The 17748-nt window shown below is 39.0% G+C and overlaps 1 protein-coding gene across 1 annotated transcript in view; it reads right to left on the bottom strand.

Annotated features, from left to right (window-relative positions):
• Nucleotides 1-17748, bottom strand: part of setd1a (SET domain containing 1A, histone lysine methyltransferase) — a 35249-nt gene that overhangs the window by 6374 nt on the left and 11127 nt on the right. Inside the window, exons 8-18 of the mRNA XM_073840121.1 lie at nucleotides 16678-17667; nucleotides 16413-16583; nucleotides 14520-14607; nucleotides 14209-14372; nucleotides 13739-13775; nucleotides 13374-13581; nucleotides 13239-13291; nucleotides 10413-11737; nucleotides 4363-4753; nucleotides 3245-3423; nucleotides 1715-1825 (exon numbers count right to left, since the gene is read on the bottom strand). Of these exons, the coding sequence (XP_073696222.1) occupies nucleotides 1715-1825; nucleotides 3245-3423; nucleotides 4363-4753; nucleotides 10413-11737; nucleotides 13239-13291; nucleotides 13374-13581; nucleotides 13739-13775; nucleotides 14209-14372; nucleotides 14520-14607; nucleotides 16413-16583; nucleotides 16678-17667 (3717 nt within the window). The remainder of the gene's footprint in view (nucleotides 1-1714; nucleotides 1826-3244; nucleotides 3424-4362; nucleotides 4754-10412; nucleotides 11738-13238; nucleotides 13292-13373; nucleotides 13582-13738; nucleotides 13776-14208; nucleotides 14373-14519; nucleotides 14608-16412; nucleotides 16584-16677; nucleotides 17668-17748) is intronic.

Here is a 17748-nt window from a genome sequence, read left to right on the forward strand (position 1 = left end):
AAAAAAAAAAAAAAAAAAAAAAAAACTTATGACTGGTTTTGTGGTGCAGGATCACAATTATGCTAAAATTGTGGTTATTAAAGTTCTAAACAAGACAGATGCATGTATTTAAATTGTATTATACACACATTTTCATCATCTTTTACACTGCTCTGAATGTTTTGGATCAGCAATTTTTTTTAACATTGATATAAGTCTCTTATGCTCACCAAGGCTGCATTTATTTATAGGTAAAAATGGTAGTATAGACAAACTGTAATTTAAAATTATGATTTTATATTTTAATATATTTTAAAATATAATCTATTACTGTGAAGCCAAATTTTCAGAATCATTACTCCAGACTTCAGTGTCACATGATCCTTCAGAAATCATTCTAATATGCTGATTTACTGCTCAAGAAAAAATTCTTATTATCAATATTGAGTTGCTGCTTGATAATTATTTTCTGAATAAAAAGTACAAAAGGGCAGCACTTATCTGAAATATAAATATATTATATGTTGCATGTCATTTACTGTCACTTTTGATTTAAAGGGATAGTTCACCTAAAAATTTAAATACTGTCATTAATGAATCACCCTTAAGTCGTTCCAAACCCTTAAGACCCCTCCAAACCCTTATGTCTAGAAACCTAAAGTCCTGAAGGTCAAGAAATGTTGACGGACATTGATAAAATTTGTGTTTTGAAGATGAAGACAGACCTTAAGGGTTTGGAACAAAATGAGGGTGAGTAATTAATGACAGAATTTTAATTTTTGGGTGAAAATCTTAAAAAAAAAAATCTTGCTTACTGACTTCACTAGGTGAGGGTAATTAGCTTATGACACACTAAACAGTGATTAACAAAAGAAATCCCTGGGCTGGAGCATTCCTATCCATCTAAACATCATTTTTCCAAAACAAATGGTTTAAATAATTCCTCCTAGTAACCACTCCAAACACACCAATTTTAACTGAGATAAATGGACTGGTTAATGTTTTCTTTTACAGCAGAAAGTCTTACACACATCCAGTTCACAAATTATAATCTGGCTTTTAAGTGAAAAATAACATAAAAGGCCCATAGAGAAGCCTTTCCACACCTGGGGGGTGTTCCATAAAACAAGTTTACCAAATAAGTCAGGCTTATTTCAGTTAGTCTGACTTATTTTGAGCCAAATCAAGTGACAATAAGTCAGACTAACTGAAATAAGCCTGGCTTATATGGTAAACTTGTTTTATGGAACACCCCCCTGCTGCGCAAGAAACCAACCAGACATATGTCTGCCCTTTCCAAACATATGGACTGCATTCATTCATTCTTTCTTCAAAGAACATGCAATCAAGGAGGTCCAAATAATAAAGAACTGCTTTTTAAAGGAACACCTTTTAACTTTGAACACATGAACTTAATCTAAGACATTATCAAATACAGCCAGAACCACTGATAAAGTTTAGCCAGTCAGGGTCACTGACATATGAGTCAGTAGACTTTACAGAGCTATTTGGAGGGTATGAATTAAACTATGATGAGACCTATCCGGTCATTGTGCCCACAGATGCCGTTCACTACAAGGGCATTGCACTTGCATCAAACACAGAATTGAATGCTATGAATTACTGCACTAAACACAAATTGAACTGAGTTTGTGGAACTGAAGGAGTGGTGAGGTCAAGGTAATCAATGTGTTGATCAAAGTCAGAGCTGTGTCAATGAACTACAGAACTTTACCTTCAGCTGGTTCAGTTTCAACAGGTCTGAGTCCATCACCGCTGGAGTGCCGATAGCACTGAGGAGACGCCGCTGCTCGGAACGCCTTTCTGAGAGCAGACGATTCGAGCCCTATGACGGATCACAGACAAAGAGAAAAAAGCTTAGATGGATACAAACTACTGACACAAACGGTCTGCCACATTCATTCCGAACAAAGTAATTTAATGAGTCACAAAAAATTTTCAGTAACACAACTGCAAGTGTGTACATTTAAACGAACATCTTCACAATTGTGACCCTGGACCACAAAACCAGTCATAAGTGTAAATTTTTCTGAATTGACATTTATGCATAATCTGAAAGCTGAATAAATAAGCTTTTCATTGATGTATGGTTTGTTAGGAAAGAACATTTTAATATTTGGCCAAGATACAACTATTTGAAAATCTGAAATCTGAGAAAATTGGAAATTTCGAGTTTGGAATTTTATCAAAAATGAAATATATATTTACTAGGGTTAGGCTGCCATGAGTAGTTTGACTAAACATTTGTCGGCGAGAAGAGGCTAGGTCGACCAAAAATGTATTATAAGTGGCAGAAAAAAAAAAAAATCCACAGAAAGTCTGTATGTAATAGCAACTTTACATGGCCACTCAATCTAATGTTAACGTAGAAAAATGTTTCTGTGCAGAGTGTGGAAGCTGAACAGTAGCACACTCTCTAAAAGAGGGCTGCTCAACCCTGCTCCTGGAGATCTACCTACCTGCAGACTTTTGTTCCAGCCCTGCTCCAACACAGCTGTCTGTAATAATCAAGTGCTATTTAATTAGCTGGTTCAGGTGTGTCTGTTCAGGGTTGGAGCTGAACTTTTTAGGATAGTAGATCTCCAGGAACAGGGTTGGGCACCCCTGCTCTAAAAGATAGATGGAGGCGCTGGTGTGGTCACTTTCTCTTAAAATACTCCGTCATTTTTGATCACACAGAAAATAGATCTTTTAAATGTGTAAATGTGTTCATCTCTTAAGTCAAAAACAGTAGTTTATTAATAAATTATTAAAACATTAATGCAGTCTTGGTGCCGTTTTTCCCTGACACATTCATAATTATTATATCTGCTGGTGCACTGTGGCAAGCTTTTTTTTCTGTGCACTTAAACGCTTATTAGGCTATGTAAGCAATTAAAGGATCATTATTATGATTTATGTTTGTTTTTTTTTTAATAAACGTGTGACTAATGCTTAAAATGAATGACTACTAGTCGGCCAGAAAAATCTTTAGTTGAGGGAAGCCCTAATATTTATGGTGAAAATATTTACAAAATATCTTCATGGAACATGATCTTTACTTAATGTCCTAATGATTTTTAGCATAAAATGAAAAATGGAAATTGAAAAATAATTTTGACCCATACAATGTATTGTTGGCTATTGCTACAAATATACCCATGCTACTTAAGACTGGTTTTTGTGGTAGGGGGCCCAATTAGGAAACAAACAAGACTAGAGGTTCAGCACACATTTGAGCAGTTACAACTTAAAGGGAACTTACTACGGTATCATAGTCTCCAGCTTCCTGCACAGTTACTGGCTGGTCTAGCTCAAGATAAACGTCTTTCTCCTTGCGGCTGATGGCATAGTAGCCTTCACTACGAGCACAGCCCGTGACATGCTCTCTTAGCTGCCCATCTGGTGTCTTCTTCTTCCGCCGGGGGTTGGGGATGTTGGTAAGTGCAGGCAAGAGGTTAAGGGAAAAAGCTTGGGGAAAATGCACTTAGAATCAATGTGTAAATGGTAGGGATGTAACGGTATTGTAAATACCGTCGTACCGCAATAGCAAATTTTTTCGATACTACCGTGGTCGCATGACTCGATAAAACGATAGGTCTTCTGAGAAAAGTTTGCTCAGGCGAATGGAGCGAACGGGAGGTAGCGGGAACTACAATTCCCATCAGCCCAGGCGTGGCCATCATCCTTTGCGGTCTGTTGTCGCTACAGATCCAGTAAGGTGCCGTTCACATGTCGCGTCTTTTGCGCGCTCAAGTCAGTTATTTCAAATGTAGATGCGCGGTATGCGCGCGCATAATGGAAGCGACGCTTTCTTTCGATCCAAACGCTCTGTAGCTTGCGCTCCCGTGGCATCTGCTGTTGCTAAGCAACCATGACCTGCGCTCTCCATAGGCGCCACATGTGAACGGCCCCTAATGCGGAAATGGCGGGTGCTACTAGTAGCGGCGAAGGAAAAGAGATGGAAATGGTCGAACCTAAAGATGCCCAGAGATCCCAACTTTTACCAGATAATACATGGTTTAATAATTTTTTGTTATTAAAATTGAAAAAATTAAGTTCCTGTTTCAAAGTTTATAGATACATGGATAATTTGTATGCCATTGATATGTTCAGTGTTCATGTAAACTGTTTAATAAACACTTCTGGCACTTTTTTCGAGTCTCTTCATTAGTTTTGTTTTTCCTGTAAATGTTTCAATAAATACCGTACCGTGTCATTCCGTGAAGTTTTGATACCGTTACATCCCTAGTAAATGGATATTTTTAAATTTTGCATTGTGGTACTGATAATACTGTTGATAATACTCCTGATTCACTAATAAAAGCATGTGTTTGTTTGTATAAACCATACATTTTCATTCTTAGGCAGCTGTAAGGATATTGGTATGAGGGACCCAGTGTGTGTCGTTGAGCCAGTCGGTGCCATGGTCATCCTGCAACAGTTTCTCGTAGGTGCTCTTCAGCAGCTTCATATCTTCCTGGTCCAGGCCAGTGTTCCAGATGTCATACAGGATGGTCATCTGCTCAAACTCGCTACGGTTCTTGTAAGAGGGATGCGGTATGGGAGCTTGCGTGGGCAAGTGTTTGGGCCGTCGCTGAGTCGAGGGGGTCAAGCCAGCTTCCTGCAGGAAAAGTCGTTCGCTCTTTCTGACCTCTTCCTTTTCATACTCCAGTGACCTTTCTAGACCGAAGTCAGAGTCTCCTGAGTCAGAGCTGGAGCTGGAAAGCTCACCGGACTCCAACTGTTCCACATCCACATCTTCTTCATATTCCTGAGAAAAGAGTACATTAGGAAAATGTTAGCAAACAGACAAAATGCAAACCAAATGGTGGAATATTCTAACACTATTTGGCAAACTCAACAGTGTTACCCAACATTGTAGAACTGTTGAAAACAGTTGAAGTTCTGTGGGTTTGCAGACAACTGGTCTGTTATATCGCAACAGCCTCAAAAACTCCAGTGTGGTCAAATTGATGCAACAATGCTACATTAACAATGCAAAGTGCCATTCAACTAGGATATAGACCATTGAGAAAATATATAAACAAATCCTCTGAGATGTTGCAAAGATCCTCATGTTGTGAACACCACTTGAATCTGTAGCTTTTCAAGGTTGTCTGGGATTAAATATTTAGAAAATAAATTAATACCACTAGCAAGGATGCATTAGATTGTTTGATAATCACTTTGTTTCAATCGGGATGAAATCATTCTGATTGATGACCTAAAGATCTTACTTAGTGTACAACAAAACAAAAAATATTTTTTATTGAAATTTAATTTCTGCAATATTTAAAATATTTAAAACCTGGGGGAAATCAACCCATGGCAGCAGTTTAAAAGTAGACCATTTCTGTGGGGAAAAACGCGGACTTGGCAACCCTGCATCCAACACGAGCTGCTGGAGTTAATGTCATTGCACATATGAGTACCAAATTTTCGTCCGAGATTTTTGCACGTTAAAAAAAAATACAGGTTATGTTAATCGAGTTTACACACTGTCTCTGAAACTTTCGTCCTTCATAAAAAAAATTTGGATCGTGTTTGATTTTCTGCATTTTCCATAATATGCATTTTGATAAGGATGACGAATATGAGAGAAAAAAAAAAAAAAAACATACGAAAATCGGACTCGGTGTACAATGACCTTTAGATTTGAATGATCACGGGTCGAAAGTAAAGAGAGATAACAAAAATAGACTGGAGGATTTGCTGCAATCTTGTACTCACTGACAAATATCTATTATAAGATGTGCTGCTCCCTTTACACAGAGTGTGCGTTATCGCAAAATCGAAAGTAAAAGTAAACAGCGCGCGCACTCATTTAAAAGCGATTTCTATACCCTGCATATTGAAAGTGCGAAAATTATATACCGATTGCCACTCTGCCCCTAGTATAGGCTACAGGCCCGACCTTTCTTCACAATGTTTCACCAGTCGTTTAATGGCCACTCCCCTTTTACCTACCACCTGCAAAGCTGATACTTTTTTTTTTATTTACAACAAGATATATAGCATAAGGACAGGTATTCAGACCACAACTGAACGTTTGAAGAAAATTTAATGCCTTATTATTTAGAATTAGCTATTATTGATGTAAATGCAGCCGTTCAAGGCACATAATTGATTTATTACGGTATTGACGGTATTAGAAAATCCATGTCGTGGCGCAATGTCACACCGGTGCTGACTATGACACCGGTGTACCGCCCACCCCTACTGCAAACGTAGTTTTTACACAAACGTCAAATAAAATGATCGAGCTGATGTGTGCGTTCGTCACAAACATGACGTGCACACTGCATGAATATAGTTTCCTGCCGTTTGCATTCATCTACCATTGCTTCTACCACTGTGGCCAAAACAAGCCATCCGTGGATGAGAGTATGAAGTGAGGACTGATGAGAAGTTGTTCTGTTTCACTTCACAGACACTGAGTGGAAGAAGAATTTTTTTATAACATGACAGTCATTTATGACACGTCCTTCTACAAAAACAACAGCTCGTTCCATAAGTCATGCGTCATTTTGACCTTTCCACGTCATTGCACATGAACAATACATTCCATTCTCAGTAATCCAATCAAGTGTTTGCATGTTCTCTTCATGGGATTAGAAAACTTCTACACCACCCCTTGCAATACGCTAAAAATTTCATTTGGATGAGGTCAATTAGATCGATTAGGGTGTTTACATGAAGGCTTTTCAACCCAATTGAGCCATAAATCGAATTACTAACATAATTTGGTTGCATGTAAACATAGCCACTAAAAACTGGAGTAATGCCTGCAGAAAATTAATTTTAAAAATATTTGACCAGAAAAGAGTTATTTTAAGTTGTAATATCATTTCTAGGGCTGCAACTAACGATTATTTTAATAATCGATTAATCTGTCGATTATTTTTTCGATTAATCGATGAATCGGATAAAAAAACCAAGGGATTTACAACCCTTTATTCAAAAACAGAACTAAAATCTTTAGAAAGTGCACGAACATGTTGCTCCTTGAACTGTTATAATAATAATAATAAAATAAAAATGGACTAACACAAAAAACATACACATGTATGCTTTACATCTGCCAAATATATAGACTAAATAAACTAAAATTACTATCCGTCAAGACAGCGGCTTGCTGTGGTGTACATGCTGCATTTCCCATCAAGAAGCCTCTCAAATTAAATTCCTCAGTGCGCATTAAAAAAGTCATGTGACTTTGCACGCTGGAACGGGATAACTTGACTAACTTTCTGCTACATTCATTCTGCCATGGCGGTGTTTAGTGTCCTGCCATCAGCAGCGACCAGCTGGAAGAGTTCCGCATTCAAATGCACGAAAAACTGGCCTCAAAGCCCCAGCAAAAGTAATAACCATGAATGTGTCAAGGCAAAAATTAAGAAAATATTCGAATTACTTATTAATAAACTAGTATTTTCTGATTCAGTGTTGCAAAGATGAAATTGACGATCCTGCCATCTGCTCATTAATGCCTAATGCATCTTTATGGATTAGCTAATGAAAGAGTTTTGTTTTCGATTTTAATTATTTCGTTTTATAGTAAAATAATAATTTAAAGCTTTCTATAGATATTGTGTTTGTGAGGCAATTACCTGGGTTTCGGTTAATTATTGTGAAGCGCTCCTGTTTAAACCAAAGATATCAAGCGTATTCTGTTTGTTTTCTTTAAGAGCACATTTTGTTGATACTGTTAGTACACACAAACTAAGGTAGACCCTTTACAGTTCCGGCCCGGGTGGTAAATTACTCTTACCTTTATGAGCAAAAAAGAAATTCCACATTGCACTGGCCTCTCCATGCGCTGCAAAACGCGCTTCTCTCCGCACAAACTTTGGATTTATATTGATTGAATGATTAAACTAATATTGTGATATGTTTTAAGTTTTTTATATCAATGGATTTTAATTTAAATCGCGATGAATTAAGCAGGCTTTTGATCTGTCTGCCGCTGTTTGCTAGGTATAACTTTAAAAAACAAAAACTTGAATTTAACAAACAAAAAGTGTTCCAAATATATCTCTAAATTAACTTTATAAACTAAAGGAACGAAAATAAATGTAATCACTTTGCTATTAAAATCAGCAGCTGTGTAATGAGGAAGAGAAAGAGAAAAAAAGACAGTCGGACTGGAAATTCAGTCGGCCAAAAATTTATGAGCTGTCGGACATTTTTACAAGGAATGTTTGTTTAATAACCTATATAATATTCTTAGGCTACTTTCTTAATTAAATATATTATTTCTTTGATTTATTTTAGCGTTTTTAGGCTGCTTGTTAGCTGACTGAAGTGTAGGCTATATATAAAAAAACAACGTGCCACCGTCACAGCCCTATTCAAAACTGAGACGATTTCACCTCAGCAGAGCTCCTCTTTCTCCTCACGGTTGTGGTATGTTTTCGACACATTATACAGACAGACAGTGTTACAAAAACTATAGAAGTAGTTTTCTCCATCTCCACTATCCAACGACCCGTACAGCAGCTGTTTTGCGATCGAGCATTGGCTGCTGTGAAAGTACGCTAGCCAAAGTAGGCTTAAATATCAAACATGTTTGATATAAATCGGGGCAGCATATATATATAATGTAGAAACGGTGCTTTATGCTCAAATGTTCCAGTTTTGCGCATAAGTTAAATTCGCATTTTTGGATGGAAACACAGCTTATGAGGTGCCGAACTCTGCTGGCATCAGTGCGGGAGAGAGACCGAATGTGTCCACTCCGCTCTGCGCTCAATTTTTTTAAATATATATAATAACAACCAAATGTCTCTGCGTCGCGCGACACAACGAATCGATTATGAAATTCGTTGCCAACGCTTTTAGTAATCGATTTTTATCGATTTTATCGATTCGTTGTTGCAGCCCTAATCATTTCACAATATTAGTAATCTTGTTGGCATAAATGGAGACTTTTGGTGAGCGTAAGAGACCTTTGATATAACTTTTGAACTTACAGCAGCGTTTCTCAACTACAGTCTCTGGGACAAACCTCCCAGAATGCTTTACATCTTTGCCTATTCAACAAACTAACAAGCTGATGAATCAGGTGTTTTAATTAGTGAGATATCTTAAACTTTCTGGTAGGTTGGTTGCCCTAGTATTATAACTGATAACAAATTAAAATATATACACCTCCAGTCAAAAGTTTTTGAACAGGAAGATTTTTAAATGTTTTTTTAAGAAGTCTCTTTTGCTCACCAAGCCCGCATTTATTTGACCCAAAGTACAGCAAAAACAGTAAAAATCTGAAATATTTTTACTATTTTAAATAACTGTTTTCTATTCAAATATATATTTTAAAATGTAATTTATTCCTGTGATTTCAAAGCTAAAATTTTAGCATCATTACTCCAGTCACATGATCCTTCAGAAAACATTATAATATTCTGATTTGCTGCTCAAAAAACATTACTATTATTACCAGAAGAATTTTTTTCAGGTTTCTCTGATGAATAGAAAGTTCAGAAGAACAGCATTTATCAAAAATTATAAATGTCCTTATCATCACTTTTACTTTTTTATCATCACAAGCTTTCTTTCTAAATAAAACCATTATTTTCTATAATTTTATTCCCCCCAAAATTATACTGATGGTGTATAATTTTACATAAGCTTTTTACTTCAGATAAATGCTGATCCTTTGAACTTTCTATTCAGAGAATTCTGAAAAAATGTACTCAACTGTTTTAAATATTGATAATAATATTATAAAAAAATGTTTCTTGAACAGCAAATCAACATATAAGAATAATTTCTGTAGGATCATGTGACACTGAAGACTTGAATAATAATGCTGAAAATGTAGCTTTGATCACAGGAATAAATTACATTCTAAATTATATTCAAATAGAAAACAGTTATTTTAAATAGCAAAAATATTTCACAAGATTACTGATTTTGCTGTATTTTGGTTTAAATAAATGCAGGCTTAGTGAGCAGACAAGACTTCTTTAGAAAAAAATAACAAATCTTACTGTTCAAAAACTTTTGACTGGTAGTGTACACATCAGATTATATTTGTTTTGCCATCCAAACCGAAGTTATCTGGTTCAAAAAGAATGAGAATATCTGAGAAAAAGTGGTAAATGGAATTAAACAGCTCACTCATTGGAGTCTGTGAATAAAAAAAAAAAAAATCAAAAGGTTCAAATTACGATCACAATCAGTAAGAAAAATTGATGTTTGACTATACGACTATGTTTGTTTCGTTTCTACTGCCAATAAATGCAATACACTGACAAACCAACAACTGTCATTTTCCCCATGATATATCACCACATGTCGAGAAGTAGCAGCTTGTTAGTGGAAAAGTTCTAACGTGTCTAGTGCAAAAACCCCACAACAATTATTGTAATTGATGCTTAAGGGTGAATTCTCACGCTCTTTAATGAGAACCAGAGAGAAGCACAAACCTCTAACTTCCGTTTCCTCTGTTTCTTGATCTGTTTCTCCTTCTGTTTCTTAGAGATCTGCAGTTCCTCATTTTCTTTGTCCTTCCTACTTCTCTTCTTGCTCTTCCCTTTCCCCCTCTCTTCCATCTCAATCTCTTTACTAATCGATCCTTTCCTCTTGTGCGCTGGGCCGAGGGTCTTGGTCTGCGTCTCAGCCGTGTCCCTGGAGTCGCACAGCATCCCAGAAATGTCCCCGAAAATCTCTGGAGCCTCTCCTCTTGCAGCCAGCGCTTCCCCGATGACCTCTTCAGGGGCTTCCTGAACACCGTGCTGGTTGAGGTCGGCAGGGAGCAGGACCGTGGAGTCCTGTTTCGTCCTCTTTTGTGGAGATGTGAGGTGTGGAGGAGCAGTTTTCGAGTAGTTGTGCTCCTGCAGGATGAACAGACCCTCTGGATCCACAAGTGGTTGGCGTGGGTGTGGGGCGAAGAAGTCTCCCTCTTCTTCCTCAAGCTTGTGCTCCTCTGCTTCATCAGAGGTTTCGGTTTCTTCAGAGTCGATATCTGCCTCCGGGTCCATCTTCAGCGCTACGTCGGCCAGCACAGACAGGTCAGGCTTGGGGGCAGAGGCAAGCTGCAGCAGGCTGGACACTCCCAGCTGCTCCCTGAGTTTCAACCGCTGCTCCAGCTCCTCTTCATCCTCCTCTTCTTCCAGAGCAGGATGCAGGGCAGAAGCCGACTGGCTGAGTGTTCGAGGGCGTCCACGTGCTCGACCCTTCTGCATGGTTGGAATAGGGACGGGGTCCTCGTAGGCCATTTTGACCAAGGAGGCATGGTCCAGGGGAAGGTTCTGGACAGTAAGGCAGACAGGCGCCGGGGGCGTTCTGGGCGACTCCTTGCCACGTTTGGAGGAGTTTTTGGCAGTGGGAGTTTGTGGGGATGGAGGGAGACCCGGGCTCTTTTTGGGCTCATCAGGCCGCAGGGAACGCACCGGTGGGGGGACGGTAAGAACAGCCGAAGGGGAAGCGGGGGACGTAAGGGCGTTATTCTCGCTGGGACGAGAAGCGAACGGAAGGAGCATCGGGACGGGCTTGGAGGAGGCAGCTGGAGCGGCTGCTGTGGGCGTACTTCCGGGAGAAGCAGAAGTAGGAATATCTGAGGCTTGTGAGACAGGAGTGGGAGATGGAGGGGGAGCAGAAGACGACAGAACGGTGGGCTTGGCCTCGCTTTCCTCCATCGAGAAAGAAACGGTCTTGCGCCGTTTCTTGAGTGGGGGGAGGAGGAGAATGGGTGAAGAAGGACGGGGATATGGAGAAGATGGAGGCACGGCTGTAGGTGTTTTCTCTTCTTCTGGTAGTGAAAGAAAGAATAAAGTGAACAAAACTTCACACTTTTGAAAATAAATACATTTCACTGACAAAAACAACACGATAATGAAACTAAATCTTGTTTTGAATGACAAAAACTATGACTAAAATCTATTGCCATTTTTGGCAACAAATAAAAACTCAAGGAATAATTTGGGAAGCAATTCATTCAGAACGAATCTGCTGCATGGTTAGAGGTTAAATGCATAAATTTGAACTGTATCACAGTCTATTGATCTATCCAGCGGGATATAAGATGGCATACATTTTCTGCACGTCTCATAAAACATTCAAAAATGGCAATATCTGGGAGTACGAGAAAAGCAGACATATGGATAAATTTGATGACTCTGTTTTGGTCCAGTTTTCTGAGCACAGACACCGAAGCAGTGCCTCTCACACAGCACACGAACACTCTTTCGCGTCTTATGAATTGAGAAATACACACAAAATACTGACGAATTGTCCGTTTTGATGAGTATTCACGTAAACACGCTCAGTTACGTCTTAGGTGAACTTAAACTGTTGGGAAAATATCGGACGTGTATCAGTACATTGCATCCGTGCATTCGGCTTTAAAGGGACAGCAGCCTAATTTAGTTGCAATTTGTCCGCATTAATGTTAATCTAGCAAAAAAGAAAGATAGAAAACCACTCACTGCTCTTGACTGAATCACTTTAGTAGCTCTAATTAAAGATTAAACTAAATTTATTTTTATAAATAACTATGTCTGCTTGAAAGAATGAGGTAAACAATTTAGATAAGAATGCATAATTAGCCTATATAACCACTGGCATTTCATTGAAAAAAGACCATGTTTATGTTTCTTTGAGATAAGTGGTTTCATTTCATTTGAATAAAAAGGTATGTTGAGCGTCACAGCAGTTAAATTTGTGTCTATCATGATCAGATCTTAATATCAACCTATACGAGTTAATAAATGCATTACACTGTAACTAAACCCATTAGATTTTAGCTGACTAAGTTTACTGTAGATTTAGTCAACTAAAATCTTATATGATATTTAGTAGGCTAAAACAATACAGATGACTAAAATATGACTAAAACTAAATGGCATTTTAGTCAAAAGACTATCACTAAGACTAAATCAAAAGTTGCTGTCACAATTAACACTGTTTTAAATTCATAATTCTGCTCATTTAAGGTTCGTCCAATCAATTCTGTCATCCCTTACAAACCCTCATGTCATTCCAAACCTGTCTGACGTTATTTATTCTGTGGAACACAAAAGAAGATTTTCTGAAAAATGACGACAATCAAACAATTTCCGTTTCCACTGACAAATACAATGGAAGTCAATGCGAAACTAAACTGTTTGGTTATTAACATTCTTCCAAATATCTATCTTTTGTGTTCAGCAGCATAAAGTCAGTCAAACAGGTTTGGAACAACATGATGGTGTGTAAGTGATAACAATTTTCATTTTTGTTTGGGATATCCCTTTAAATGATCTTTAACTGACCTTGTTTGACCTCTGCAGCAGTCACTGATGATTGGTCAAGGCTTGCTTTGTCCCTGTAAGAAACAGACATAATGCATGTCAACGTGTCCATCGATTGACACAATTTTCACATTATCAGTTCGAAGCGTCATGTACCTTTCATCCTTTTCAGCGTCTATAGCTGGCACACTGTCCATCGTAGACTCATCCATTGTGTCCACTGACTCACTCTCAACAGCCTGTTCACCTTCCTCTTCATCCTCCTCATCAGAGGAAGAGGACGATGCTGATGACGATGATGATGAGCTCTCAGAAGAGGAGGAAGAAATGCTTTCGTCATCACTGTCAGCGCTAAGGGCTTCATCTGAGAAACGTGAAAATTAGAGAAAATAGTTAGCAAAACACATAGATCTGCAAGATATGTTTGGATAGACACATAAAAGCCTAAAACAAAGTGCACATAGCAACAAGCGCACAAATTAATTAGCACAGTGTGAAAAACAAACAAGACAGTTGCATACCTTCTGACTCATCCACTTTGTCACTGTCTTCATCCTCCTAAACACAAAACAATGAGGAATCACCGGTCACAATAACATGTTTGAACTCATCTGCTCAGAGTTGTGAGAATTCTTCCATAGCATTTGAAGGAAAAAAAGAAATGCTGCCATCTAGCCATTATTCAATGAAACAGCAACTAAGCATAACATTTTGCAATTTTTTTATATTTTTAAAACCAAACCCTAGAATAAGCTACAACTACTCTATAATTATGGTAAAACAATTAAAAATAGTTCTTAACGGACCAAAAAGTGGAAAATACAATATAAATATTAGAAGTTTAAATTCAAGGAAGTTTAAATTTAAACACTAATTAAAAAAAAACAAAAAAAAAACATACGCCTTTGCAATTCTATCCTGCAGGCCATGTGAGGCTTGAGTTGTAAGAAAAGGACACAAAAGGGACAGCCATAATAGTCAAGAAACCAACCTTCTCCGAGGAGGAACCATCTGATGTTTCCTCTCCCTCGCTGTCCAGGTCGTATGGTTTTCGCGCCTTGGCTCTTCTTCTTCTCCTGGCAGCTCCTCTGTCTGCCACACGCCTGTCCTCTGTTCTTCCTGTAGCTGTGTCTGCAGATTTCCCCTGATACGAGTCTGAGAGAGAAACAGAGTAGATGGCAAAAGAAGTATATGTAGGGAGGTTATAGAAGTACAATTATGTAACCAACAAAAACTGAACTTTCGAGAGAATTTACAGTAATGTCACTAATTCAGCTCTAAACCACAGCATTGGAGACATACCCTCATCTTCCTCATCAGGTGGAGTGGAAGGCCTGGCTCTCTTCAGCTCACCATCCTCGACAAGCTCCAGAGGCTCCTTCCTCTTCACCTGAACAACACATTCCTCATTAGTAACAGTTTTTATATGAGAGTATTTCAAATCACAAAGTGTGCCATGACAAATTAAAATAAGTTATATAAAAGACAATGAAATTATAATAAGTTAGAACAAAATGTTGCACAACAGGACTGTATAAATTAATACAAAAAATTATCGGTTCTCAAAATTGTTATTTTTATAATTTGGGGCCATGCACCAAAGTTTTAGTCAACCCTACTGTTCTCAAATAACACACAAATGAATTTGATGAAGAGCATGCCAAAATGTGGATGTAAGGCTATATCTTCACAATGCTTTATGCGTATTGAGACCAAACTTGGTACATGTCATAAGCCTCGCCCGAGGCTACATGCAGCGGTTCAGCACAGTGACACCTACTGTTCAGAAGATATGAGAAATGGATATTTTTGCTTATAACTTCTGAATGTTTTGTCCAAAAATCACAATCAGTCTCTTCTGATTCAGTGCAGCATGCAGAATCAAATAAATTTTCCCATATGGCTTATTTTGAGAGTTTGACATAGGGCTGGATGATTAATTGAAAAATCATCAAAACCAAAATTCTGAACCTCTGATGTAATTTTCGAACGTTGGTTATTTCTTAGTTTTATTCCTGTTAATACTTTCATTACTTCAAAAACACCCCTTTGGAGCCTGAGTGTTGCTCAGATCATCTTCAAATCAAGTTGGCAAAAACTTATCAAAAGCTTTTCGACAGACCAAACCGTTTTTGAATAATCCATCAATAAATTTTTTGGCATGAGACCAATCCATTTGGCATCATCCATTTTGACTAAAATAATCTTAAAATGGCTTTAATTACTGATTGTTGCAGTTAGTCTGATGCTCCTTGCAATCCTTAGCTCCTCATTTTGCCTTGGTTGTGCTTGATTCCTAAAATTGCTGCCTGCAGCTATATTTTTTTTTTTATTACCTTGAGAATTCCACTTTAGTATACAAGAGTAATATGTGACCCTGGACCACAAAACCAGTCATAAGGGGTAATTGATATTTATATATAATAAGAATAAATAAGCTTTCAGTTGATGTATGATTTGTTAGGATAGGACAATATTTGGCTGAGATACAACTATTTGAAAACCTGGAACCTAAGGGTGCAAAAAAAATAAAAAATCTAAATATTAAGAATATCGCCTTTAAAGCTGTCCAACTGAAGACCTTAGCAAAGCATATTACAAATCAAAAAGTTTTTTGATATATTTACAGTAGGAAATTTACAATATATCAACTTTTCTTAATATCCTAATGATTTTTGGCATTGAAGAAAAATTGATAATTTCAACCCATACAATGTATTGTATGCTATTGCTACAAATATACCCATGCTACTTATAACTGGTTTTGTGGTCCAGGGTCACATGTACTTCTGTTATAATTACTTCAAGGTAAACCAAACTTTTATTTTGGATGGTTTGTTGTGAATATATTTTAGTTTCAGTGTGTATTTTATGGTTAGGGTTATTTTTCCTTAAATGAAACCGTAAAAAAGCTCTAAACAACCTCAAAACAGCAATGGAGATAAAGTTCAGGTAAACATGTCCAGAGCTTATCATTGTTATCGACATCAATTTTAATCTCAGTCGCAATACGATATTGTTTAATCGACCAGTCCTAAATGAAAGGTAAAAACTAATTTGCCTCACAGCCAATTCGAAAGTTCTACAGGGGTGAAGTTCTAGGGGTTAAAAAGTGACTATCACACGCAAATGTCAGAAACGTTTTTTAGATGTAATTTTAAGATGATTAAAGAGGTGGGAAATAACATTAAGCACCTTAAATGAAGGCAAACGCAAGGCCCCCCGCAGGGAGAAACCCTCCATGCCTCCACTCTTGGCCCAGTCTACCAGAGACATGAGTGGCTCCCGAGGTCGGTTGCTAGTCTTCTCTTCCTTCTTTTCTTCTTCGCGCACCACTGCAACTCCCCGCATGGCTGTCTGGAATGGCTGAGCAAACAAGAACAAGAAGTGGTACAGTTCATGAATGCTGAAGGTCATTCACAAAAAAAAAACAAAAAAACATACAACTCTCTGATGTTACCTTAGCTTTCTGTTCCTTACGGTCCCACCACTCGTCGAAGGTGCCAAAGGCGACGTTCTCCACCATCTTGCGGTTCAGGTCCCTCTGCATGATGTTCTTCATCTCCTCAATCAAAGCTGCCAGTACCTGCTGCACTACGGCCTCATAGGGGTTGTGGCCCATTATGGCCATCTGGTCACCTGCCGCTCCGTACAGCTCTCCATCTACGCCAGGCACAGTGCCGAAGCCAGGTGGAGGATAGTGGGATGGAAACTGCTGGGGTAGTAGGTGAGGAGGCCAGGGGCTGTGGGGAGGTGGGATGGCGTGATGGTGCGGAAGCTGTGCGGCGTGAGGGTCCGGATATGCGTATGGTAAGTGAGGAGGGATGTAGCGGTGGTCTTGGTCATAGTGGGTGGCAACATTCCCATCTTGGTCCATGTATGGATGGTGCGGGTGGTGCGGCGGTGGTATTGAATGGAGGTGAAATGATGGGGGATATTCGGAGGCGGGCGGGACTTCTCCAGGGGGTGCCGTAGAGCTGTTGGAGGAAGCTATTCGCATCTGGTGGAGACGACTGAGCATGTGTGTCTGCATCTGGAATGACATGGGTGCTCCTCCGCAGTACTGGCTCATGAGCTCCATGGAGCTGGCGTAGTCGTACATGTGAGGCGGCAGCGGAGGAGGGTACTCTGGGTGCAGTTCCATGTGAGGAAGCGGAGGTGGTATTCCAGGGGGTGGCGGAGGCTGCAATGAGAAGCCGGGCAGGGGTGGAGGAGGGAGGTGGGGAGGGTAAGAGGGGATGGGCGGAGGTGGCATAGTGGCGTTGAAGTGCTGGCTGGTGTCTGGGGCTGGACTCGCAGAGGGGTCTGGGGTTTGTGATGGGAGGGCAGATTGCGAGGAGGTGGCCGGTGAAGAAGATGAAGAGGCTGCGGGATGGGGTGTTGCTGTGGTGATGGCGTTGTCATCTTCGTCTGATATTTCCATATCCTCCCCAGAGGAGTGAGGAGAAGGCTGGAGAGAAGAGAGTGTGAAGATTACAGGTTGAGGCATAAGAGACATTTTCAAGCTAAAAAGAAATAAGGTGGTGCACCG

This window comes from Garra rufa, chromosome 1, assembly GCF_049309525.1.
Source record: "Garra rufa chromosome 1, GarRuf1.0, whole genome shotgun sequence".
NCBI lineage: Eukaryota > Metazoa > Chordata > Actinopteri > Cypriniformes > Cyprinidae > Garra > Garra rufa.